The 27,315-nt window shown below is 36.5% G+C and overlaps 1 protein-coding gene across 7 annotated transcripts in view; it reads left to right on the top strand.

The window, feature by feature from the left end:
• sbno2a (strawberry notch homolog 2a) overlaps positions 1–27,315 on the top strand; it is an 83,390-nt gene that overhangs the window by 48,453 nt on the left and 7,622 nt on the right. For 6 of the 7 annotated variants that reach the window (NM_001423680.1, NM_001423681.1, NM_001423682.1 and 3 more), the window contains 16 exon segments: positions 1,664–1,761; positions 1,892–1,974; positions 3,340–3,522; positions 3,786–3,907; positions 6,147–6,278; positions 8,531–8,666; positions 8,738–8,850; positions 9,580–9,651; positions 10,113–10,221; positions 10,336–10,407; positions 12,331–12,474; positions 12,597–12,691; positions 16,345–16,437; positions 16,802–16,933; positions 20,098–20,174; positions 23,765–23,955. In NM_001423680.1, the coding sequence (NP_001410609.1) occupies positions 1,664–1,761; positions 1,892–1,974; positions 3,340–3,522; positions 3,786–3,907; positions 6,147–6,278; positions 8,531–8,666; positions 8,738–8,850; positions 9,580–9,651; positions 10,113–10,221; positions 10,336–10,407; positions 12,331–12,474; positions 12,597–12,691; positions 16,345–16,437; positions 16,802–16,933; positions 20,098–20,174; positions 23,765–23,955 (1,852 nt within the window). 7 annotated transcript variants of the gene reach the window in all.

Here is a 27,315-nt window from a genome sequence, read left to right as displayed (position 1 = left end):
GTTCAGACTTCACAAGTTTGATCAAGGCTGCAGTCTCTTCTTCTCAGTTTGATATGGAAAACAGACTATACCGAGGACACGCGTAAATCTTCAAAGGGAACAGTGTACTTTATAACTTCATTCACATCTCCCTGGCTACGTTGTTTCACTTTCTCAACAATAAAATGTAAACATGATATAAGGAACTGCCTATTTTCATTTTAATATTAACAACTAAACAGACAGCAGAAATGTTGAGGCGGCGTGCTGCATATATGAGCGTCATCTTTACTGTGTGGATATTTATAACAAAACGGAGCCGATAACAACTGCCTCCTTTCAATTTCAGTGAAAATACGAAACACACCCTCTCTTTTGCTGAATATCAGTTTTAATAATCGATGATGGCCATTTTTAAAAGTATAACATACAATAAGTTTATACATTATAGGAAATAAAGGCAAGCGATCAGTCAATATACAGAATGTACGTGCTTACATTAATCATTAACTTATCTTTGCGCTCAGCCAAAACACGTTACCCGAGAACAAGTAATAGATTCCAGTGACCAAAGTCAGGGAATATGTCGTTAGATACAGACAACAAGATGAATGAAATATCCCGTTTAATAAATATAGTGAGATTAGATCCAGCGGGAGATGCTTGATGAGAAGTCCGGCTAGCACAGCTCTCATCTGGGTAGATTGGCTGCAGCGCTTGCCTGAGAGTGTGTGTGTGGTCACGTGATGTGCGTTTTCAGCGTTTTGGTGTGGACGGAGAGCAGTTCAGAAACGCTGGGTAAAACGCGAGTGTCGACGCGGATCGTTTTCATTCTAAAACGCTGTTTTAAATCTAAAACGCACTAGTGTAAACGGGGCCTTAATCTCCTCCCTCGGCTGCCTCAGACAACAGACAGTCCTAAAGAAAGCAGATCACACGTAACGTTCGTGAGAAATACTACTGTAAGAACTTTACCAATGAGTATTTGTTGTAGAGTTGCTACGATGAGTCACACATAATGTCGTAAAACAGTAGTTCAAACACACTCATACACAGCGCAGACGAACACACAGACAGACAGCGCACGCTTTTAGCACTCTTTTTGCACGCAAATGTGACAGGATACAGGTTAATATCTACTGCTGTATGGATATCTGTTATGTTAATGTACAAAATAAGTCTGATTTAATGTTCACAAAGAGGGATTGAAGCGTCTTCTTTTATAATTGTTCTGACACACAGCTGTGGTGAAGTAAAGCTGAAGTAAATCTCTGTAATTTATTACACATATGCCCTGTTTTAAAACATTTACTCCTGGGATTTTTAGCGACTACAGAGAGTCAGGACCTCGGTTAACGTCTCATCTAAAAGACTCACTGAACAGTATAGAGTGCCCATCAGTATACTGGGGCATTAGGACCCACACAGACCGCAGGTTGAGCGCCCCCTGCTGGCCTCACTGACATCACTTCCAGTAGCTTTCCCTTGTGGTTTCCCATCCAGGTACTGACCGGGCACAGCCCTGCTTAGCTTCAGTGGACCACCATGTGAGAGTTGCAGAGAGCTAGCTGCCAGGCAAAAAAAAAAAAAAAAGCGTGGGATCTACTCTTATGTGTAATGTCAAATATGTAGAAGGTGATTGGCTGACTGTAGCTCCGCCCACACTTTTGTGTCATTCAAACAGTGCATCGTGATTGGCCTGCAGTCCACAGGAGAGGCTCGTACTCGAGAAGTCCTGGACGAGAATGACGGACATTTGGACAAATTCATCTCCGCTGCAGAGTGAGTGACATTAAACACTACATACAGTCATTGGGGAATCTCCAACAGACCAATCAAAATCAAGTATTCCAGATAACCATGATATCTGTCTAAAAGCTTTGTATTTTATTTTTTTACTTTGGTTCTTTAGGAGGGTTTTCCAGTCGTTAGTACAGAAACACTTTCCAACACAGAAACCCAAAAGAGAGAAAAGTGCTGCAAACAAGAGGAAACGTAAGTCATGTTATTCTACCAAACACTGCTTCGTCTTCAAGCCCTTCTGATCTGTGTGCTTTGGCATATTATGAATATTTCTGGAAGTATTTCTGTGTTTACTGAAAACAAGCTTTTGTAATGCTCTATTTGTAATGTTATGAAACCTTGTTTTTTTTTCTGCAAAGACTTTGAAGGAATTATATTTAAATATAAATCAAATATGAATCACGTAAAATTATAGAATTTTTATTATCAAAAGTTAATCTTAAAAAAGTTTTAGATTTTTATTTTTGTATTATTTATTGCTTGTCTTATTGTTATAAACCTACATTATAAATGAACAGTATTAATTACTGTATATATATATTTTTTATATATATACATATATATATATTTTATATATATATATATATATATATATATATATATATATATATATATATATATATATAATACTGCTTAAAATAATAACATTATACAAATGCAAATTGTCATGAAAAAACTGGAAAAAACCTTGAGGTGAAGAAGGCATGGAGGCAGTGGTGTTTATATTTATGTAGAAAATAATAATTTTTGTATCATTTTAATCCTTTAATTGTTTTCATCTTTAGACTGAAACTTGTAATTTTGGCTCTTCAAACGTAAAATTAATCTAAACGCAAGACAAAAACAATTTAAATTCAAAATATTATTGTTTATTAGAAATTTAGTTTAACTTGTAACACAGATTTCTTCATGTAAACAACAAACCCACAATAAACCATCAAGATCCTGGCCTGACAGCCATATTTATTACAGAAATAAAAACACAGGCATGTTAGAGCCATTTGAATTTCAAAACAATCAATACCAATAAAGAAAACATTGATTTTTAAGTTGGATTCTAAATGCACTGCAAAAAATGCCAAAATACAGGCATTGCAGATATGGAAAATTGGTAAATAATAATAATAATAATAATAAAGAATAAAAAAAAAAAGACTGTTATTGATATTTTTAATAGTTTAAAGTGATATGTTGTTTGTATTGTAAATTACGGTAAAAAAACAGGTATTAAACTGCCAGTATTCTTCTGTTATTTTACAGACTTAATTCTCAATATATTATTTCTTATACAATAAATTCTTTCAAACTATGTCAATAAAGTCTTTTTGTTGACTTTTTACATCAAAAGTGGACAGAGCAGAGATCAACATCCCGTAATGCAACTCACAACTATAAATAAATGGAAAAAAATCATATTTTACAGTGTATAATTAATAGCAAAGGGTTATTTATAATCTGTTTGGAAATTGTATGTTTGTTTTTTGCCATGAAATAGCCATTGAAACCAATAACTGCAACAAACTCTATATGACCTCTCTTTTTCTTTGTTTACTGAAGGAAAACCCAGAGGCCGGCCTTCAAAGTTTCCTAAGCAGCGTGTGGAAGTGGGCGGAGTTATTAAAATCAGCGATGACTCAGACTCTGACTCTGACGAGTTTGACAGCGAATCAAACTCCTCCCCCGAATCACTACAGGACAATGATGATGTGATTTTCGTCAACCACATCAACGGGCCTGCTGGTAGGTGGATTTAACACACAATCACAGATCTGTCATTCAGCGTTCATACAGTCATTGGAAAATCTTGAAAAGTCATGAAATTCTGACATGGCATTTTCCAGGCCTGGAAAAGTTTTGAAATAATTATCCTGTGCTCCCCTGTTCATTCAGTTATTAAAGCAGTGCAGATGCAGCTTAATAGATGACTGCTCATTTCAGTCTAGACGCAGCGATTAATATCTTTATCCATACCCGATCTGGAAGTCATCCTGTGTGTGTTTCAGCTAAACTGGAGGAGCTGAAGCAGAGGCTGCTGCATAGAATAGCGGAGCTGGGAAAGGAGTTGCCGCTGAACACTCTGGATGAGCTGATCGACCGATTCGGAGGACCAGAGAAAGTGTCGGAGGTGAAGAGAAGAGTCACTGCTGTGCACTTTATATTGTTACTGTACTATAAAATACATTCATTATAAGTCTATGTTTATATAAGTGAAGTTTATTCATAAACTAATTTCGAGAGGATCACGTGCTTATGATTTATCACGGCCAGTCTCGCATTTGCTAATCACTAATCTTCCAATCATATGAGCCCTAAGCCACTATAAATAGCCTCAGTTTTCAGTTCACTTTATCTTCGTTTGGAAGAAACCCCCCTCCTCCCCTATTATCCTCCTTTACCTGTGATTGGGCGGCACGGCGGTCCAGTGGTTAGCACTGTGAGCCCCACAGCAAGAACACTGCCGGCCCTAGTTCCATAGGACCGGTGGGTGTTTCTGTGGGGAGTTTGTATGTTCTCCCCGTGTCCGCGTGGGTTTTCCCCGGGTTCTCCGGTTTCCTCCCACCATCCAAAGACATTCAACATACATAACAATTAAGCTTGTCTAATCCCTTACGTTCCCTTAGCTACAGCAGCAGGGGAGTTCTGAGATCCACCGAGCTCGGGCTCCCTTCTTGCTCTGCCAACGGGAGGAAGCCCCGGGCTCGAGGAGCCCTTGAGCTCGGGGCTCTCTCCCGGGACAGCATGCCAAATAAGCTTTGTAAATCATCAGCTAAGTGTGAACTCTTGAAATGCATGACGTGAATCTGTGGATTTATTCATTTATTTATTTTGCAGTTTCTACACAAATGTCTATACAATAATGCTGAATTTAGATTTTTGGTAGTATAGGTGGTGTTTAAGTTTAATATTTATATATTTATTCATATATATTTAAACGCATTTGGTCTATGATTTGCATGACTGTTGTATGTTGGATTGGCACCAAGTGGTTGAATCAGGTATTGCAGTCCAAACGTAAAAAATGCAGTGCTTCCCAAAGGTATGAAATATATTTGCGGTGGTGGCCGGATGGAAACACACCTTTTAACCACATCACATAAATAGTTTACTATATGCGACGAACAAAACATAATTTCTAACATTATCTGTTTTGAACTTTTTATTTTCAATAGGTTAAAACATCCACTATTTTACTTTTAAACGCTATTAAAGCATCTTAGGTGTATAAAATATGTAATATATTGACTTTGTCATATTAATAAAATATACAGCAAATGATAAATAAAAGACAGAGAAAAGAAAAAAAAAACAGACAATATCTCTAAAAATCATAAAAATTACAACAATAAAACGAGCAATTATTTAAATAAAGAGTATTTAGCAAAGTTTTTAGCAGAGTTGTGTAGGTTAAAGAATTTATTATTTAACATCTCTCTCGCAGCTGTGTGCATAAAATTAACGACAGCTTAAAAAAAGAAAGTAAAACCAAATCCTGGACATTTTAGTAGATTTAGAAACCCCGGCCACACGCAAAAAGCTGCGGGTCTTTGTGGGCTTGCTGAGTACGCAAGACTGTGTTCTGTGTCTAGCGCACAGAACAAGCAGTATGAAACGAGTAAAAGATTTTCAACTACGTAATCGCTCACGGATGTTTGGTTATATTGGGAGAATACAAAAAAAGTGTAAAGAGATGATGAAAAATAGTTAACAAAAATATGTCACTAATACTTGGGCGGCCGTTAATATACCTGGGCAGCCTGCTCAAGTAAAATCTGTGGGAAGCACTGTATTGGACAAAGTTTTGTTCCTGCCCCACCAACGACAGCTTAACGCACACGCTGGTTGCCAGATTGATGACACAAAGAGAAGCAAATGTGCATATGATAGAGCCTTGCACTGTAATCTGCTCAGCTAATGTTTACATTTGTAATATTTGTATGATTTGCCTAGTAAAAATCACCTCGTGGATTTTTTTTATAACTCTGAATTTGCTTCTCATTTCGGAGGCTGCTGCTATCCTCCAGAAGCTGCATATTCAGCCACGTTCGCAAACACTGAGGAACCCTGTATGACTGAATGAGTGAAATACACTGCTTTCCACCAAGGCAACCCACAGTGCTAAAATATAATTGGCTAAACTGGCAGTGGGCTGGTTATAGAGAGCAAAACATTTTGACACAATGCAAATTTTCAATGGAGAAGACTTTAACATTAGTTTTTCGGATAAACAAACTCAGAAATACTCATGGTATTTTTATGCTTTAGAAGAGTCAAAAACTTACATGCAACTTACTTCAACTCTGTAAATAACTCTGAATGCAGACATGTCATGACACCCCCCTTGAAAATTCTACCTGTGTGTGCAGATGACGGGCCGTAAAGGACGGGTGGTGCGGCGTCCGGATGGCAGCGTTCGATACGAAAGCAGAGCAGAGCAAGGCCTAACCATCGACCACGTCAACGTCCGAGAGAAAGAGCGCTTCATGTCTGGAGAAAAGGTACTCCTGTTGCATTCTGGATATATGTAGGGTTCCCACATGGTCATGGAAATTCTAAGATATCAAATGGCACACTATTCACTATGCACTCATGCACTATGTACTAATGCACTTACACACTCAATAGCAGAGTATAGGTGTGTAGTGTTGTCCCAAATGGAGCACTAATGTTTTAATACTAAGCGGAAATTCCAACCGTTTCCCTGAAGACCGTTGCCAAATCAGTGAAATAAAAGACCAAACTACCAAAGAATACCTGCCATGAGTATAACCGCATTCACCATCGGGAGGCGCTATAATCACTCTCATAGGAGTTTTGCTTTCACCATCCAAAATAAATAAAGTTGTCCAACATGTGCGCCCGATAGCTCCAAGCAAACCTGCGGTCGTCGAGTGTGTGAAGTGACCATTTTACCAGCTAAATGAGTGCATCGTCCGGGTAATTAAAGTGCAGTTATTATTTTTAGAGTCTTCAATGTGAACGCACTACTTACACTATTTATGCTACAAGATGGCATAGAATAGTGCATAAGTATGCGATTTGAGACGCAGCTTTGAAGCTTTAAAAATTCTGCTCCAGACATTGAAAGCCAGAGGCTGCGTCCAAAACTGCATACTTCCACACTATATATTACACTAAAATCAGTATGCGAGCCGAGTAGTATGTCCGAATTCATAGAATTCGAAAATCAGTATGCAAGATGTACCCGGATGACTTACTACTTCCGGCAAGATTCTGGAGTGCGCATCCCATGCACTCTGCGCTATCCCATGATGCCCCGCGAGAGAATTCATGAATGCAAGTGAAACGATGCTTCTGACGCAGGTAGGTCACATGACCATGACAAAATGGCGGATGTAGTACGTTCATACTTTTCACATTCATACTGTATAGAACAAGTGTCTTCAAAATCACTAGAAATCTTTAAGCAGATGTGTTTGATTAGAGTTGGAGCTAAACTGTGCAGGACACCGGCCCTCCAGGACTGAGTTTGCCCACCCCAGGTATAGAACGTACTTGCTAACGGCCGAGTAGTAAGTTTAAATTCAAATGCAGTACCTACTGAGTAGTAGGCGATTATGGACGCAGCCAGAGAATTTTTTTGTCCAAGACATTGAATATCTGGGATTTTTGTCGGTTACTTAAATTTTTTTTAGTTTCCATAAATCAAAATGTAATTGTTTATAGTGTATTTGTATTAATGTTTTGGTGGCACTCCATAAGGTAAATTTTTAATTGCTGTCCTCATAGTGGCTGTTAAAGTCATGCAAAATGACATTCAAGCTAAAATTATTTTAGTGTTTTATTAATATATTAATGTAATTCATATTCATTTAATTATATTAAATTAATTTAATTATATTAAATAATTTAATTATATTAAATTAATTTAATTTAATTATATTTAATATTATATTTAAAGTATATCATTAAATTCGTCATGAAATCAAAGTGTACTTTTCTTATTTTTATATGTGTATAGTAGTCCTTGTTACAAATGATGGATCTGTGCCCTTTGTTATTTTTGGAAAAATTATTTGCCCTCATAAATTTTAGCCAAATGTTTTAACCTTCCTCTTGAAGACTTTTTTTAAGTCGGCGACAGTGGTGTAGTGTTTAGTGCATTGACACATGCACTCCGATGCTTACGGCAACCCGATTTCGATTCCACCTTGCGGTCCTATGCCGATCCTTCCCCTCTCACTGCTCCCCATGCTTTCCTGTCAGTTCTCTACTGTCCTATCAAATAAAGGTGAAAACCTCTAAAAAATAATTATAAAAAATAAATAAATCTTTTTTTAGACCTTTAGGGCGGGGCTATCATTTCTTTAGACTGGGGCTATTAGTCCTTTTGGGCGGGGCTATCAGTCCTTTACAGTGGGTCTATCAGTGCGCGTCTTTCTATGCGGAGCTATCAGTTCTTTGTGGCGGGGCGATCAGTGCCCGTCTAGCTGTGCAGAGCTGTCAGTCTTTTAGGGCGGGGCTTTCAACCCTTTGGGGCGGTTCTGTCAGTGCAGGGCAATCAGCCCTATGGGGCGGGGCTATTAGTACACGTCTGTCATTTGTTTGTGGAAATGAAGAACAATCTTAACTTCCGTTTCATGGCGACTTTAATATACAAGCACAACACTGGCCTGTTCTTCCATTTATTAGATGTCATGGAAATTCAGCTCTTTAGCCAGTGTACTTGGAGAGGACACAAAGCATCCTTATGTTGTCTAACCTGAAGTGTTTTGTGTCTGTGTGTCAGCTCATAGCCATCATCTCTGAAGCGGCCAGTTCGGGAATTTCTCTGCAAGCGGATAAACGTGTGCAGAACCGCAGGAGGAGAGTCCACATGACACTAGAGCTGCCGTGGAGCGCAGATCGTGCCATCCAGCAGTTCGGTGAGTGTCTGTATGTGTGTGTTTTAGATGGTATAGCAGTGGTGTTTACTGATTCTCTGTACTTTTATCAGGCCGAACGCATCGCTCAAATCAGGTTACAGCTCCAGAGTATATATTCCTCATCTCGGAGCTAGCAGGAGAACGACGCTTTGCCTCTATCGTGGCCAAGAGACTGGAGAGCCTGGTAAAGAATTTTTTTTTTTTCTTTGTTTACCAATAATTGTTTTACACTTATTTTATCATCATTATTGTTTTTTTCATCTATTTGTTTATTTTACTATTTATCTATTTATAATTATTATTTAGTTTTTCTTTTTTGTTTTTTTACCTTTTATTTATTTTATGTTATTATTATTTAGTATTTTTTACCATTTATTTTTTATTTTATTATTAATATTTTGTTTTTTTATAATATTTTTTTTATTTTTTTATTTTATAATTATTTAGGTTTTTTTTGCCTTTTATTTATTTTATACTTTTATTTTCATTTTTTTGGCAGTTATGGTAAATGTAGTAATTGTCTTAATTATTCTTTAAGCATAATTGAATTTTTGCAAATTCCATTTTAATTCTTTAATTAAAAATATTTAATCACTAAATTTATAAAACAGCTCAATTAAAAAATATATTGCATTTTTAAGAATAAAGTACTATAATTTTTCCCTCAGAAATTGTTATTTTTTAATATTTTGTGTTGTAATCTTTAATTCAATACTAATGTTTTATCAAAACCAGTGACACTGTAATGTATGCACAAAATGTAAAAAATTTAATTGCTTTTAATATGATCCAGTGAAACTATTTGTCCAATATCAAGCTTTGCATTTTAACTTAAAACATCAATTTACCACATGCACATTACTGTCTGTGAAAAACGTACATTTCTGCATTTATTTTGTTTCTTGTGTTTTAGGGAGCGCTGACACACGGGGACCGACGAGCCACAGAATCCAGAGACCTGAGCCAATACAACTTTGAGAACAAAGTATGAAAATAGTACCAAAATATCAGGCGAATATCTGTCCTTCCATATAGCTTTACTGCTTTCTACCAGTGTTTTTGCACTATTGCCAACTTATAAATTACATGCTTATAATATATTTTAAATTATGTTTTGTTTTCATTTGTTACTCTTTTTATTAGTTTTTGTCGTGTTAGCATTGTCTGTAGTATTTAGTCTATTCTAGTTTATGTAAAAATAACCAAAGAATGCTGCATCTTTTAAGGTTAATGATTGTTTTCTTTCATTATTTATTATACTATGGGGCTGCTTGATTCTGATTGGCTGATGATCATTCTAAGATGTGCCATTATTTTCAGATAAACAATAAAGGTTTATAACCATATATGAGGTTTTGTAATTAGTAAGTTAATTTGCATTTTTGGATGAACTATCCCTTTATTGAGTGTTTGTTGACTGCACGCTTTATCTCTTGTCTGTATCAGTACGGCACCAAAGCTTTGGATAAGATCACTAAAGCCATCCTGGGACACATCGACAACAAAGTCCCTCCACCCAAGGGATACCCAGGAGGAGGACTCATGTTTTTCAGAGGTAAATAATTCACCCGTTCTGGTCAAAAATGACATTATAAAAAAAGATATGATTTTTTTTTTAAAGTAAATCAGACTGTGGACTGATTGTATTATTCATCTGTGTGTTTGTCAGATATGAAGAAAGGCATGATTGATGTGGGAATTTTCTGTAAGGAGCCACGGATGGGACTGAATACAGAGAAAGGTAAATCTATATAATTAAATAGAATATTTTGATCATGTTGCTGGTTTACTGATCATCTTTGTGGTTTTTACGATTAATATGTCAACATTTCTGCTTGAGCTTGCTTATTGCTGATAAATATTTGTATTTCTTTGGATACCTGATTCTTTATATATGGTCTTAGATTATAAAATAGCATTTTTGATGCTGTGAGAGTGATGTTTATATTATCTTATGTTATATAATATTATATTATGTTATATTATATTATGTTATATTATATTATGTTATATTATATTATATTATATTATATTATATTATATTATATTATATTATATTTATTGTATTATATTATATTATATTTATTGTATTATATTATGTTATGTTATATTATATTGTATTGTATTATGTTTTGTTATATTATGTTATATTATATTGTTATATTATATTTATTTTATTATATTATTTGTATTATATTATATTATGTTATGTTATATTTTATTATCTATATTATATTATGTTATATTATATTTATTATATTATATTATTATATTTATTATATTATATTTCTTGTATTATATTATATTATATTATATTATATTATATTATATTTAATATATTATATTATATTATATTTATTGTATTATATTATATTATATTATATTATATTATATTATATTTAATATATTACATTTATTATGTTATATTATATTATGTTATATTGTATTGTATTATGTTATGTTATATTATGTTATATTATATTGTTATATTATATTTATTTTATTATATTATTTGTATTATATTATATTATGTTATATTTTATTATCTATATTATATTATATTATGTTATATTATATTTATTATATTATATTATATTTATTTTATTATATAATATATTATATTATATTTAATATATTATATTATATTTATTATATTATATTATATTTGTTGTATTATATTATATTATATTATATTATATTATATTAAACAACATCCAAATTCAAAGATTGTATTTATATAATAAATACATTTGTACTGTTTATATGTATACAGTAAATACACATACACATACTGTACATGAAATACAAAAACATACAAAAGAAATGTTTGCATATATATTTATATTTATGTGTGATTTGTATTATATATACATATTTATACATATAAATATAAGCAAATATTTTAAACAGTATAGTCATGCATATACAGTTAGTTCAATAAGTATTTGATCACCCTGTGATTTTTCAAGACCTAGAGAAGAGTTGTGTCTAGGAGTGGGCCAAAATCCCTCCTGCAGTGTGTGCAAACCTGGGGAAGAACTACAGAAACTGTTCCGTACCAGATAAAAAATACTTATCTGACACAGTAATTTACAAATAAATTATTAAAAAAATCATACAATGTGATTTCCGGATTTTTATTTTTAGATTCTGTCTCTGACAGTGGAAATACACATATGCTGAACATTCTAGACTTCTTCATGATTTATAATTATGAGATCGTGAAAAATCACAGGGAGACCAAATGCTTTTTGACTCCACTGTATTTATATACACAAAAATATACACTGTACTCACAAATATATTTTATTAATACAAAAACTTATTTTGGATACGATGAATCGTTTGGAAGCTCTAATTGCATTGTATCATATATTCAATTATTTTATCTGTTGTTTTTATTTGTTTATTTAATATAAATCCTCCTGTATCTCTTTTATGATCAGGCAGACCAGAATAACATTATCTATACGCAATGTAAAAATATTCTGAATGTAATTTACAATGCTTTTAGGTGAAGTAATATTATGATTGTGTTACAGAAGTGCATTATAAATACTTACATCACAACGTTTGTTTTTTTTAAGTAAATGAGACACAAAAATTGCATAAAATAAATTGTAACTGCTGTGTCTGATTGTCTTTTCTCCTTTATGTCTCCCAGACTGCACCCTCACCAAGTTTCTGAACCGTATTTTGGGTCTGGAGGTCCATCACCAGAACTTTCTGTTCCAGTACTTCACAGAAAACTTTGACTACCTGATCGAAAAGGACAAAAAGGAGGGAAAATATGACATGGGGATATTGGGTGAGGACTTTTATTTTGTGTGTTTAAAAGAGCTCAATGGTTATTGTGCATAATTGTGCCATTATTTCAATCGCTCTGTAGCTGTAGTGAAGTTGAATGAATCTGATGTTCTGTGTGTTCAGATCTCGCTCCTGGTAATGATGAGATTCATGAGGAAACACAGGAGAAGTTTCTGACTCCAGGAAACCCTCAGGAAGGCCAGGTCATCCTCTATAAGGTACATGGAAACTAGCCTTGCACAATATATCATTTCAGCATTGATATTGAAATGGATATTACAATTGGTAGGTGCATTATTTTCGATTTAGTAATAACATTTCTGTAAATCAGTATTGTTAGATTCCACCGAGAAACATACATTTTGTTTAGTTGTTTTCATCTGTGCTTCAATTTGTTTATTGAATTTTTTAAAATATTGTGTTGGTATATTTTTCAGATGCACTTTATTTTAGTAGGCAACTTTTCTTTAAAAAAAAAAGTACATTTTAAAACTAATTATTGTCATGCATCTAAAACAATACACATTCTTTGTCCTGGCTAAATGATGAGTTAATCTCCTGTTAAAGCAATCTTATTGTAAAAAAATATATTTAAATCATATTAACAAAAATAACTATAAGCAAAAGAAAGCAGGTGATAAACGCACCGTGTGTGATAATGAAAGGATGGTCGCGTTAACGTTAGGCCTGTTAATAATCTGATCAAACAATGTTGAAAGAGAGCAGCAGGACTGTGGGTGCACGAGTATCACCTTTTGTCCAGTCTATTTCAAAGAAAACCGATCGCACCTGTTGAGTTTCCAGGCACGGTTGCTTTGTGGAAGGAAACAGGAGCGCGCATGCTTTTTAAACAGTCGTGCACGTCACATCACATGTGCGTGTGACTGATCATCCTCTCATTCAGTATTCACCTGCTTTCTTTTGCTCGCGTGACCACAATTATCAGTGTCAGTCCCGTTGCTTCTCAATTCTAAGATCACATTTGCATGCATATTGGGCCATGCTTATTGTCGAACCCTGCTTTTAAGAAAACCACAATTTAAAAATTATTCTCAATCAGCCAAAGTGGCTAGTGGGAGTGTCTGTCTAAGGCCTAGTTCACACCACAGGATTTTAAGCCCGATTTGAAAGTTAACAAGCTCGCTGACAGAACATCAGTCGGCCGTCTGGACCCCACGTGCGGTCAGATGTAGTGACGAGCTGCAGCCAATGAGAGCATGAGCTGAATGGCTGTGTGCTCAGGAGCTCAACAGTCTGTGATTGGGCAGAATGGCCATCGATGCACTTGCTTCATTCTGCGTTAACACAGACACGAGTGTAAACTATGGGCCTACTCACACTATTGCAAAAAACAGAAATGTGCGCACATCTAGAAAAATCTTGAAGGCAGGTGCACGATCAAAAAACAAACATAAGTAGCAAAATATTCAAAGTAAATCGGCACACTGCCACTTTAGCTCTCAAAAAAATTTTAATGTCAAAATTACAAAATCACTACGTTTCGACCGACATGGTCTTCATCAGGTGACCTGATGAAGACCATGTCGGTCGAAACGTAGTGATTTTGTAATTTTGACATTAAAATTTTTTTGAGAGCTAAAGTGGCAGTGTGCCGATTTACTTTGAATCTTTTCCTACTCACACTATACCATCCGTACCGTGCCCAGGCCCGTTTCCCGGATCGTTTGAGAAGTGTGAGTGCGCTGAATCGGGCTCAAGCACGGTTCACTTGGCCGGCCCTGGCCCGGTTGGAAGAGGTGTGCCTGAGCGCGGTTCACTTGGGCTTTGGCGCGGTACGCTTGTGTGTGAGTGCAAAACGCACCAAAGCCCAAAACTGAAAGCGAGACGTGACTTTTAAGGGACTGTTTCATATGGATTTATTAATCATTCTTACTGTTCAGTGAACTCAAACTGCCGTAGTTTATTAAAGAAGAGAACTCTTCACTGCACGACAGCTGCACAACTTCAGCAGACCTCCTCATTCCTGCAGCACGAGAGCTTTATGATTGTTTATGAGCGCCAAAAGTGGCGGATCTGTCCGGTGAAATATCTGACTGCGTGTCACCGCATCCTTAAGGACTGTTTGGCGAAATATTTGACGGCATATCAAACGACTGAAACGATATAACTAGAGAAATCTCCACTGTGCTGCTGAGTGAGAGAGTGATTCTCACTGGACACCGCAGCAGCGATGACGTAAGCGTGCCGAAGCCCGTTTGTGGTTAGAGCGCGGGCCGTCGGGGGAGACAGGAGGGGGGACAAGCGTGCTTTGGCCCGGTTCGAGGCAACTGTACCTAGTGTGAGTACGGCCTATATTAACTACAGTTCTGTAATCATTAGAATTACCATGCTGGTCATTCTGACAGTTCTCATATAAAATATTGTAACGTCATATTTACATTCAAAGCTTCTATTGAGATATTAAAATTAAGCTTGACACAGAGGAACATCAAAACTCACTGCCAACTAGCGTTTTGGAAGTGTTATTGCAGAGCAACACAAACAGCACACAGAAGTGTAACGCCCTATTCACACGGGCCTTCAGCGTCAACGCTTGACAGAGGGTGTGTCTGAAGTTGGAGCTGAAACGATCGTCATAGAAGCGTCAGCCAATGAAATTCAGTCAGCAATAGGCCACTGTCTGAGCTGGTGTATTTGCATACAGCGATCTGATTGGCTGACGCTTCCCGTCGGCGCTTGAAAAGTTGAGCTGGTCCCAACTTCTGCAGCGAGGAACGCTTCTGAAGCGGCGCCAACGGATCCACAATGCAGTTCGGCAACGCCTGACGTCACCCATTCAAAGTGAATGGGAAGCGTTGACGCTGACGCCCCGTGTGAATAGGGCGTAAAGGCAGGAGCACCGTGCGTCACGCCGATCGCTCAACTCAGAAGTATAAACCAGCCTTAAGCAAACAAAAACATATAATCGAAAGTACAACTTAATATACAAATAAATAATAAGCATTTAAATTGGAACCAATATTAATAACATTTACAAGTTTTTTCCAAAAAAAAGAAGATAAATTAGTCCTGAAAAGACTAAATGTCTTAATTGATCTAAAAAAAGGAAGATCAAGAAGAAGTCAAAATGAGCTTTGTATTGAAATGACCTAGGGCCACTTTCTGTCATAAATCTTGGAACAAAAAATAAATTCTGGTGCGTATGACAAAATGAAAATGGAACAAAAAAACTGCTTTAAATAAAAAGGGAAACTAAAACAAACACTTTTAAAAAGAAATGAATGTCGGCGCTGATAGCCTAGTGGTTAGTGTGTCGACACATAGCACCCAGGTGCTGGTGGCGACTCGAGTTCGATTCCTGGCTCGAGGCGCTTTGGCGATCCATCCCCTTTCTCTGCTCCCCACACTTTCCTGTCTGTAAATCTACATTGTCCTATCAATAAAAGTGAAAACCCTTTAAAATAATTATTAAAAAGTAAATAAATAAAAATACCAATGATATTGTCTGCGGAACTTAGGTTGAAGCAAACCAAGAGATTCGTATAATATGCAATGATGGGTATTCAGTATTATTCTTCTATTATTATTCCCTCCAGAACAGTCCTGAGCATCTGTCTGTGCTAACAAAGAGCGGCTCTCGCCTCCAAAAGCCATCGCATTTTCTTTGTTTTGTCTTCATCTTTATCTTCTGAGGCGCAACTCGTTCATTAGAAAAGAAAAACCACCACAGTGGCTTCTCCAAATGCACTAAACTACATTTCTCTGACTTATATTTGCTCCAGTTTATCAGGAAGTCATGATTTTGCTTTCTTTTGTTTGTCGTGGGATGGAAACACTGCTTTATTTGAAAATGCAATACTCCAGTTCCGATGGAAACAGTGTCCTGACATAGTGTTGTGGCTGTTTCCAGATCAGTGTGGATCGCGGGATGCCCTGGAAAGAGGCCTGCAGTAAAGCTGAGAAACTCACTGGAGATTACGAAGGCTTTTACCTCTCAAACAAGGTTTACACACAATAACACATGTTTGTCATTCATTCATTCATTTCCTTTTGGCTTAGTCCTTTATTTATCAGATGCCGCCAAAGCGGAATGAACCGCCAACTATTCCAGCATATGTTTTACTGGCACGGGGAAACACCCATACACATTCACACACACACACTAATACACTATGGCCAATTTAGTTAATCAATTCCCCTATAGCGCATTGTTTGGACTGTGGGGGAAACCAGAGCAGTCGGAGGAAACCCACACCAACATGAGGAGAACATGCAAACTCCACGCAGAAATGACAACGCCATGCACGTTTGTCATTTTCATGCAATCATTTTCTTGAGTGTTTTAATTTGATGCATGTGTTTTTCAGCTGCGTGGGAGTCAGCCGTGCGTCCTGCTTGCTGAACAGGGTCGTGGTCGGAACCTGATCCTCTACAAACCCAACATCGGCAAACAGGCTCATCCTGAGAACCTGGACAACCTCCTCCTCAGATACTACAAGGTACAACATGCAAATCCCAGCAGATACTACTGTCACAGTTTTTCACTGTTTTATATCAGGCTATTGACTGTATAACCTGGAGATCAGACGTAAGAAGGGTTCTGAGAATGTCTGGGCTGATGCTCTCTCGAGGGCATAGATCATGTCTAGTGCTGTTTATTGTTTTTTTTTAGGGCTAAGCTGCAATTTACATTTACATTTAGTCATTTAGCAGACGCTTTTATCCAAAGCGACTTACAAATGATGACAAGGAAGCAATTTACACAACTATAAGAGCAACAATGAATAAGTGCTGTAGGCAAGTTTCAGGTGTGTAAAGTCTAAGAAGGAAAGTATTAGTAGTATTAGTATTTTTATATTTATTTTTTTTTTTTGGGGTACAGTTAGTGTGATATCCAGAGAGGCAATTGCAGATTAGGAAGGAAAGTGGACACTAAATAGTTGAGTTTTTAGTCGTTTCTTGAAAGTAGCGAGTGACTCTGCTGTTCTGATGCAGTTAGGGAGTTCATTCCACCAACTGGGCAGATTGAGCGTGAGCGTTCACGAAAGTGATTTCTTCCCTCTTTGGGATGGAACCACGAGGCGACGTTCATTCACAGAACACAAGTTTCTGGAGGGCGCATACATCTGCAGAAGTGAGAGCAGATAAGGAGCAAGGCCAGAAGTCACTATGTAGGTAAACATCAGAGCTTTGAATTTGATGCGAGCAGCAACTGGCAGCCAGTGCAAACGGATGAGCAGCGGAGTGACGTGTGCTCGTTTAGGTTCATTGAAGACCACTCGTGCTGCTGCATTCTGGAGCAGTTGAAGAGGCTTGATAGAGTTAGCTGGAAGCCCGGCTAGTAGAGAGTTGCAATAGTCCAGTCTGGAGAGAACAAGAGCTTGAACAAGGAGTTGAGCTGCATGTTCAGATAGGAAGGGTCGGATCTTTCTGATGTTATAGAGTGCGAATCTGCAAGATCGAGCAGTTCTAGAAATGTGGTCAGAGAAGTTTAGTTGGTCATCAATCGTTACTCCAAGGCTTTTCACCATTTTGGATGCAGTAATGGTTGACCCATCCATCTGGATTGAAAAGTTATGATGTAGAGTCGGGTTGGCAGAAACTACAAGCATTTCCGTTTTTGCGAGGTTCAGCTGAAGATGATGATCTTTCATCCAGTGTGAAATATCCAACAGGCAGGCTGAGATGCGAGCTGGAACCGAGGAATCATCAGGATGAAAAGAGAGGTATAGCTGGGTATCATCAGCATAGCAGTGGTAGGAGAATAAAGATATTTTGTAGAAACCAATAAAGGTTTCTACAAAATATCTTCACTGCTTTATTGTATATTCATGTTCAGAGCAGTGTTGGATAAGTTACTTCAAAAAAGTAATTTAACTCTTTCCCCGAGAATTGCCGATATAGGGCAGCACTAAAAGCTCATAAGACACCATGGGGTATGGATCGACATACCCACCCGATTGTGAAATGTATATATAATGCTCCAAGAAAAGGAACTGTCTCCTATCGCTGTCTTTCTTATATTAATGCACATACTTTCTCCAAAGAAAGACTATAGCCCCTTTCACACATACAGACCTTTCAGGAAAATTGCCGGCAATTTTCCGGAAAGGTGTGTATGTGTGAACAGGTCCTTTTTGAAAATACCGGTAAAATCGTTCTGGCTATTTTCCGGAAAGAGAAGTTGTAACATTACCGGTATTTTGCCGGAATGCTGCGCTGTGTGAGTGCAGAAGGAAGATTGCCGGAAAGAGCGCGTGCACGTCTAGAACGTGCTGACGTGAGACGTCTACTTTAGCCAATCAGAATAGTCAGACACGTTTACGTCCACGCGGTTTATGAGAATAAAAGCCTTTGAATATTTTCCCAGATGCATTTAGCGGCTAGAAGTTAGTGACATAACGTTTATATGTTCTTCTTAATGTCAACTATGTAAATAATAATCGATAAGATGCTTATAAGCTGTTGTTTGTTTACCTTCAAGCTTTGCATGTGCCTGTGAAACAGCCTGTGAGCGCTGTACACACATATCATAAACATCTTGACATGCGAAAGTGATCCTCCATATGTTTTCATCGAAGTTGTTCACAATAATGATCATCCACAGAGTTTGTAATGTAGTCAAATGTTTACAAACACAAGCGCAGCCATCAAGGCTCATTTCTGGTGAATGATGTCAGAATTTACCGGTATTTTGGAATGGATGTGTGAATACTCTTTTCCGGAAAAATTCCGTAACGTCCTCGCCTGTGTGAACAGCGCTTTTTTGAATATACCGGTAAAGTCGTTCCGGAAATTTTCCAGATATTTACCGGTATCACTGTGTGAAAGGGGGCTTATGGCTGTCTGATCTGTCTCTACCCAATACAACTATCCATTGGGAACATGTCTGGGATAATACATTCCACGCTTCCACAAACCCTAATCACTAGTTTATTCACTTAAAAACTATTTACAGGGCAAATTTAACCACACGTATACGACTTATCATAGGTTTATTTTCACATCCTTATTGTAAGTTCTGTGCACCACAGCATCCAGATACCTTTTTACTAGAGCTGCACAAAAGATCGCAATCTCGATTCAACACCCTAGACGATCCTAATCCAGCATTGCTACGATTCTGTCAATCATATTTTCAAGTTCAGGAGAGAAGCAAAAGCGGCTGCAGAAGTCTTCTCATTGTTTCACATACATTGCTCAGCGACATGGACACCTCCAAATGATGTTAAAAGAGTCTCATACTGTATTTATAAGGCATAATTCACTTAAAAATGTCATGTTTGTGTTCATATAATGCTGTATTCGCGGCCGGGAAATCACATGTGGCGTCTCTGAATGGTCTTGCCCCATCTTATATCCCTAAGCTGATACACCCATATGAGTTCACTTGCTCTGTCAGGTCAGCTGATCAGTTTCTCCTGATTTTGCCAAAACCGAAGCGTAAGCTTAGAGGGGGTTGTTTTTTCGCCGTACCAGGTCGTACACTTTTGGAAAGATTTGCTTTATTTTGTTGTAATAAAGATTTGCTTTATTTTGTTGTATGTTTTTCTGTACAGCATTTTGGCTCACTTCTATGTTTTTAAAGTGCTCTATAAATGAAGTTTGACTTGACTTGACTGAGTGAGAAAAGCAAGTCTAATCTATTTGTTTTTCATTGAAGGTGTTGCCTGAGGATGCAAAAGATGTCTGGGAAAGCCAGTTTGACTTCTCCTTCACTAACTGTAGCCACGCCAACTGGTGAGTGACATTACATGCTGTGTGTTTGACCCTTATTTTATGGATGTGTTAAAGTATGATGAATTCAAAAAAACTATGAAACTAAGCCAGCACTGAACAGCTATATTACCTCTTTTTTTGTTCAGTGTTTAAATGGATATTGAAATAGTTTTTAGACAGTGTTTTACTATTATTTATTATATTTATTTATTTTCTATTGTATAACTGTGATAATATACAGTAATTCTTCTAATATAATATGAATAGTTTAAAATCTCATATAATATTTGAATTTATATATATATATATATATATATATATATATATATATATATATATATATATATATATATATATATATATTAGTGCTGTCAATTGATTAAAAAAATTAACAAATTAATTGCACCTTTTTAAAAAAATTTATCGCGATTAATCGCATTTAAAAGACTGAAACTTGTAATTTTTGCTCTTCAAATGTAAAATTTATGTAAACAAAAGACAAAAACTATTTAAATTCAAAATAAAATTGTTTATTAGAATTTTTTTCTACATGTAACACAGATTTCTTCATTTAAACAACATACCCACAATAATCCATCAAGATCCTGCCCTGACAGCCATATTTATTACAGAAATTAAAACACAGGCATGTTAATGTCATTTTAATTTCAAAACAATCAATAACAATAAAGAAAACATTGATTTCCAAGTTGGGATTCTAAGTGGACTGCAAAAAATGCCAAAATAAAGGCATTACAGATCTGGAAAATTATAATAATAATAAAGTATTGAATACAAACAATTGTACTCATTGTAAAGTTGTATTGCTGTGAGTTGAGTTGTCCTCCTTTACATTCAGCCAGTTGCTAAAACAGTCCAGTCTGTTGACATTATCTTTGACATTGAATGATGTTAGCAAAGAGGGCAACGCAATATTACGGCAATTCGTAACTTTCTGATTTAGTGCGTGCACACACACACACACACACACACACACACACAGAGAGAGAGAGACGCGCTGGACAGCGCAGCCGGAGCTTCTCCCTTCAGATTCAACACGCATGATCGCGTTCATCAAATTTGCTTAAACTAAGCTTTCTAAAGTATGGCTGTATTTCACAACAATTCTGACTCAACAACGCGAAGCAGACACTTGCGTTTAAGGGGGAAACATGTCAAATTTAATAAAACATTAAAGGGCTTATGCTGAAAGGCAAAGGAATGTGCTCTGTCTTTTGACAGCTCGCGACTTCAGTTCATGGACACCAACACTCTGATTTTAATATGATTAACATAATACTCTTATTAAGAGTCTACCATGTAAGCAGCAATTTTTGATTACCTATAGGACCACCGAGTCATGAAATGTGGAGGTTTTTCTTCCCGTTCACTTTGCGGTTCCATTAAAACAGAAGTCGAAAGTTGAAAATGAAACAACTGAAATTGCATGAAACTCTGGACGAAACTCTAGAGAGCCTGGTGATGCGACATTGTTTTATACTGAAACTTGCCTTCAAAAAGTGCTTCCTTGGTCTTATCCATGTTTCTTCGCATGTTAAACACACATCCACCACAACAGGAAATAAAAAAAACCTGCAACTGCGATAATTGCGTTAATTTTTTTAACACGTTAATTATTTCAAATTAATCGCATGCACTAACGCACTAATTTTGACAGCACTAATATATATATATATATATATATATATATATATATATATATATATATATATATATATATGCAACAGTTCTGTATGGTTCTCGAATCTGATTGGCTGATAGCCGTGATATATGAAGTGATAAATGAGGCTTTTAGTTGAGAATGTGGTTGTTTATTTTGCAAGAATAGTGCCTATTTTAAAATATTAACAATTTCTAATAGAGCTCATTGATGGCCATAGTGTAGACGGTTGATGCTTTCTATCCACAAGATGGCGACAGAACCACATAATAAGCCCTTACGCTTTGAAGCTTATAACAGTCTGATTTCTAACTAGCAGATCAAATCAATATTAAACTGGTAAGCACACCAGCCAACACTTCTGTTTTTCATGGGAGTATCCTGTATTTCAGACCAGTCTCCCGCAAACATTCCGTTTTTTATTTCTTCTTAAAAAGCTCTCGTAATTTCACCCACCCCCCTCTTTGGTTTAGTCTGTAAACACCCCCGGGTTGCAACCTTTGGTACAGTACCTGATGTTAGCGTCCGCCCAAAACCTGCTGCATCCTCTCCCCGTTCTCAACAGTGTTGTTCACCCCCGAACACCCCCTCCTCCCGGTCTCTCAGATTTTCAGAGACATGTTGGCAGGTTAGATGATCTCTCTCTTTTGTATGTTGTAGTGCTGTATTTATACTGATTTTCTCGCATATCAGGAATGTGTGTTGTGCTGGCAGATTGAAATAAGCAAAGTCCGCATGTGTTTAGCGTTTGTCCTTATTACAAACACAACAGCAGTCTGATATTGATTGCGTTGCTTTTTCGGGGTTAATTATTTTGATATCGCGATTGCAACAGAGAAATACTGTAGACTGTAACACTGTGAGAAGATATCTCTGTAGATGGATGGCATTTCATGTCACGTTCAGCCTTATAATCTTAAAGCGAATAAAATCAGCTGCTTTGTCATCACTTTAGACATAGAGAATCATTCAAACACTAGCTCTAAAGAGACATTGGTGAACTAGTAACGGCTTCTGCTGTTCTGACGTCAGCTGCAGATGTGAATGAATGGCGGAAAAAAGTAGTTCCTAATAAAAAGGGGTTTTTAGACTCTCCATGTTTGATTTCCTTATTTATATACACAAAATTATGACTTTTCCTAAAATCGAGCAGCCATAATACATATATAGCCTGGTTCATTGGATTGTTTTGTTTTCTCACAACAACCGATCTGTTCATTTCAATCGAGTCGAGACCACCTCATTCCGGCGATCTCAGACGATTGATTTGGCGTGGATCTGAGTGTGATTGCGGGATTCACATATGCCTAACTGGACAAACGAGACCGGTTCCGAAACAAACGTCTGGGTGTGAAAGCACCCCATGACTGTATTTGCCCGCAATTGACAAACAGTCACAGCCTAATTAAACTACTGACAAGACAGCACTGGTCCAATCGGTCTGCTGTCTACTGTCCTGAGCGTCTCGAACTCTGACCCTGGGCCATCAGGCAGTCTTTATTGTTAATTACTGGCTTCCCGTTTGTTATTCATATATTATTTATATTATATTTATAAGTTATTTAAATGTTTATTTTTTACTTCAATCATTAATTTGATTATCGCCAGGACTGAATTCAACACATTTTATTAAAGTTCTTTGACCACGACTGTTTAAAACAGTCCAAATTTCTGAAAGTTACTCTTTAATGTAAATATTAGGTGCAAGTAAAATGTTAAGTATAGTAAGGACTTTCATGGCACTGCATATACTGGAGTATGAGTAACAAAAGAGCTGAGTATAAAAATGAATAGTGTTTTCAAATGTTCTTGAAAGAGCTTAAATCTGGTGTCCATGAAAGAGTGGGAGCCCTGGTAATGATGATAAAGTTGAATCTAATATAATCAACATGTGATTGCAGTGTTGTGTGTGTGTTTTTTTTTTTCTCAGGAAGGGAAAGTGTAAGCAGATCGAGGAGGGTCAGGAGTGTTTTCTGGGAATGCGTCTCCGCCAGTATCACATGCTGTGTGGAGCTCTGCTGCGCGTCTGGAAACGAGTGTCTGACATCGTCTCGGACATCACCAACTCCAGCATCCTGCAGATCGTGAGACTCAAAACCAAACAGAACAGCAAGCAAGTTGGTGAGGCGTCTTTTCATTAACTGTGTCCTGCCAATGCTGTTGGCTAGAGTTTAAAATTAAAATCTAGCTCATTTGTATAGCGCATTTCACAACAATTATTGTTTCAAAGCAGCTTTGCAAATGATGCGCATCATTGCATTACAATCGAATTTAGAAGAGTTAAGGTTATTAATTACCATAACTTAAGTAGTTAATAATAACTTTAAGTATTTAACTAGCAACTAATAGTTTTTAACAGTTAAAGGTATTATATGTAAACATAGTTAATCTGCAGTTAATCTTAAACACTAAATTAGTATTGTCTAGTATTATGTCTATTGTTGGTTTTTGGTGACTTATTACATTTAGTATACTTTATCTTGCCTCTTATATTTTAGTATTATGTCTATTGTTTGTTTTTCTCTCTTTTTATGTTGCTGCTGGTCTCTGTGAGTTACCAAACAAATTTCGTTGTACAACTACAATGACAATAAAGTTCTTTACTTTAAAATGAAAAAAAAATGAACTAATCCTTCATTAAGTTTCTTTCGTCTGCTAAATACACAAAAAATATATTTTTTAAAATGCTGATCACTAGCATTCATTGACTTCCATAGTCATTTTTTGTGTCCAAGCAACCAGCATTCTTCAAAATATCTTCTTTTGTGTTCAGCAGGAGAAAGAAACCCATAAAGTTTTAAACCCATGTGATGGAGAGTAAGTGATTAGTTAATTTGGTAACACTTTAAGACAATGGTCCATTATTTAATGTTAGCTAATGTATTTAATAACATAAACAAACTATTAGTGATGCATTTAATACAGTATTTAATAATAAAGATTGTTAACATTAGTTAATCTTATTTAGGTTAAATAATGTTAGTTCATGTTAACTAATGTTAAAAAACGGATTTTATTAACGCATTAGTTAAAGGTGCAGTAGGTGATCTGCCAAAATGCTAACCGCTTAGCATATTACCTTTGGACGGTGGGGAGGGACTGCGATTTCAAAGCCACACCCCCTGAAATCGCGAGCGCGTCACAACAGCCGACAGACAACCCACTAGTTCAGGTCATTCGCCAGTTAGTTAGTGCCAGCGCCGTGCAGGAATTACATGAAATACTTTGCCACACTTGCATGCTATTTCAGAGCGAATATTCAGAGTAGCAGTAAACAGTATAGGGAGGCTGTCATTGTTCAAATATGACCCAATGGGAATATAAAAACAACTTCAGCTCAATAAAGCAGGTTAGGCGGTATAGCGCTATTTACTGATGTTTTGTTGTTAAACTAAATATAAATCTACATTATAGATGCTGTCAAAGGACCTTATGAAACTGAGAATAATCACATCAATCTTTCAGCAGGAGATTTCAGTGGCTGAACAACACGTCTGTGCATAGAAGTCAATCATAACACAACACAATCTAACATAAAATAGTTTCAAAACAGAACATTACCTGTCTAACAGTAATACTTCAGCCATGGTGTCGTCCTCCCTCCAGCGTGCTAAAGTGACTCCAATATTGATTCAGGGTTTTAAAAGTTTCAATTCAGCATTTCATTTCTCCCGGTCCGTCTCGTGACCAAGCGGCCGCTTTAAGGGCGAATTATACCCGCGTCTGGCTTTACAGTAATCGGCCCGAGCTCGGCTGTCCTTCGGCGCCTCCGGCTCCGACTCGGCATCGGCGAGCGGCCCACAGCTCGCTCGCACGCATGCGTTTGTGATGCAGAGGGGCACACGCTAACGGCAGATCTGCGTGAACACACGCGCAGAAGTCCTAATCTACATATGCTGACAGACAGTCTGACCTGCTTATCAGAATTAAGGGAGATGTCGGTCCGACTCTTTAATTGGATGAACATTTTTTAGTTTTATGCTTTACCCTGAATATAAAAATACATATAAACACATTTCGATCATTTACTGTAATCATTACTATTGGACCGTGAAGAGACTTTCAACCAGCACAACAAAACATGCTTCTGAAGACAATCACCTACTGCACCTTTAATGTTGAACTATGAGTAATAAATGCTGCACAAGATTATTCATACTTAGTTAATGTTAGCAAATACCTTAACTAACATTAACTATTATTCTAAAGCGTCACTGTTAATTTTAATTTTTGGGATGAACTATCCCTTTAAGGAATCAAATGTATGCACTTTTATGTGCTTTATAATTATAGCTATAATTCTGTGGAGCATGTGCATTTAAAGAAGTGCAGTGTGTGCATATAATAAACCATCAACTTGTGCATTGGTGTGGATGCTAATATCATTATCATTCTGGGAATGAATGTGCCTTTACACATTCATATACAGTACTGTGCAAAAGTCTTAAGCCTGGTTCATAGTTGACGCGTTCACTTGAGTGCGTGCGGCGAATGTGACGTCAACGCTGTGTTTGCAGAGGTTCACTTTGCGTGCGCGCAACATGATTTCGGCTGGTGGAGCATGTGATTTTTTATTTTTTTTTTGAGACTCGAGCAAACAGTTTGCGCTGTGCCATGCTTGATCTGAGTTGAATATGAAACACTTTAAAGAGATTTTCTCTGAAACGGGTACGCCTGTACAGACATTCTTTATGATCTGTGATTAGAGACAACCAGATGATCAATATTTCTTGGCTAGAAAGTGCAACAGCCATGTGAAAGGAGGAAAGTTTTTGTTGAAAAGATTGGAAACACCTGAAGGATAAGTTTGTTAAAGCCAAAAGAGGCCATGGCAAAAGTGGAGACTCATGTACACAATTACAGAATATGTTTTTCCACCATTTATAGGTTTTACACTAATGTATATATTGCAATTTAGAATTTAAAACAATTTAATAGCTTCAAAACTATAATTAAGAAACACATTATTTCTTTGATAACTGGAAAAATAATATTTTAACCTATCGATTTACAATATACTGATGTCTGTTTTTCTAGGCTTTATTGGTGATAATAGTTAGGAATGTTGGACCATTATTGCCTTTTTAGCATATCAGTAGAGGACAAATTAGCCAGACAGTAGTGTGAGTTGTGAAGCAGGCTAAATCTAAAAAACATCTGTATTTTTAGCAAGTGTACTTGTTTTGCTTTCATTTTTGCCATGATAAAATATATATTTGTAGAGCAGCACATGTTCTCTTGTCATTAATATTTTAATAAACTTTAATAGATAAAAACCGTCAGAGATATGAACAAAAGCAAGTGATGCATCAAAGTTTGAATTAAAAAAAAAAAATCTTGAAAGGTTATAAAAATCTTTATAATCATTAAAATAATGTATAAAAACAATAAAAATAATTGGTTTAAAAATCTTGACTGATATTAATGATATGACGTAGTTTCGGAAACTTCATGTTTATCCGACTGACTTTACGGTCAGTT

The sequence above is a fragment of the Danio rerio genome, chromosome 2, assembly GCF_049306965.1.
Source record: "Danio rerio strain Tuebingen ecotype United States chromosome 2, GRCz12tu, whole genome shotgun sequence".
Taxonomy (NCBI): Eukaryota; Metazoa; Chordata; class Actinopteri; order Cypriniformes; family Danionidae; genus Danio; species Danio rerio.
This window is presented reverse-complemented; position numbering and strand designations above follow the sequence as displayed.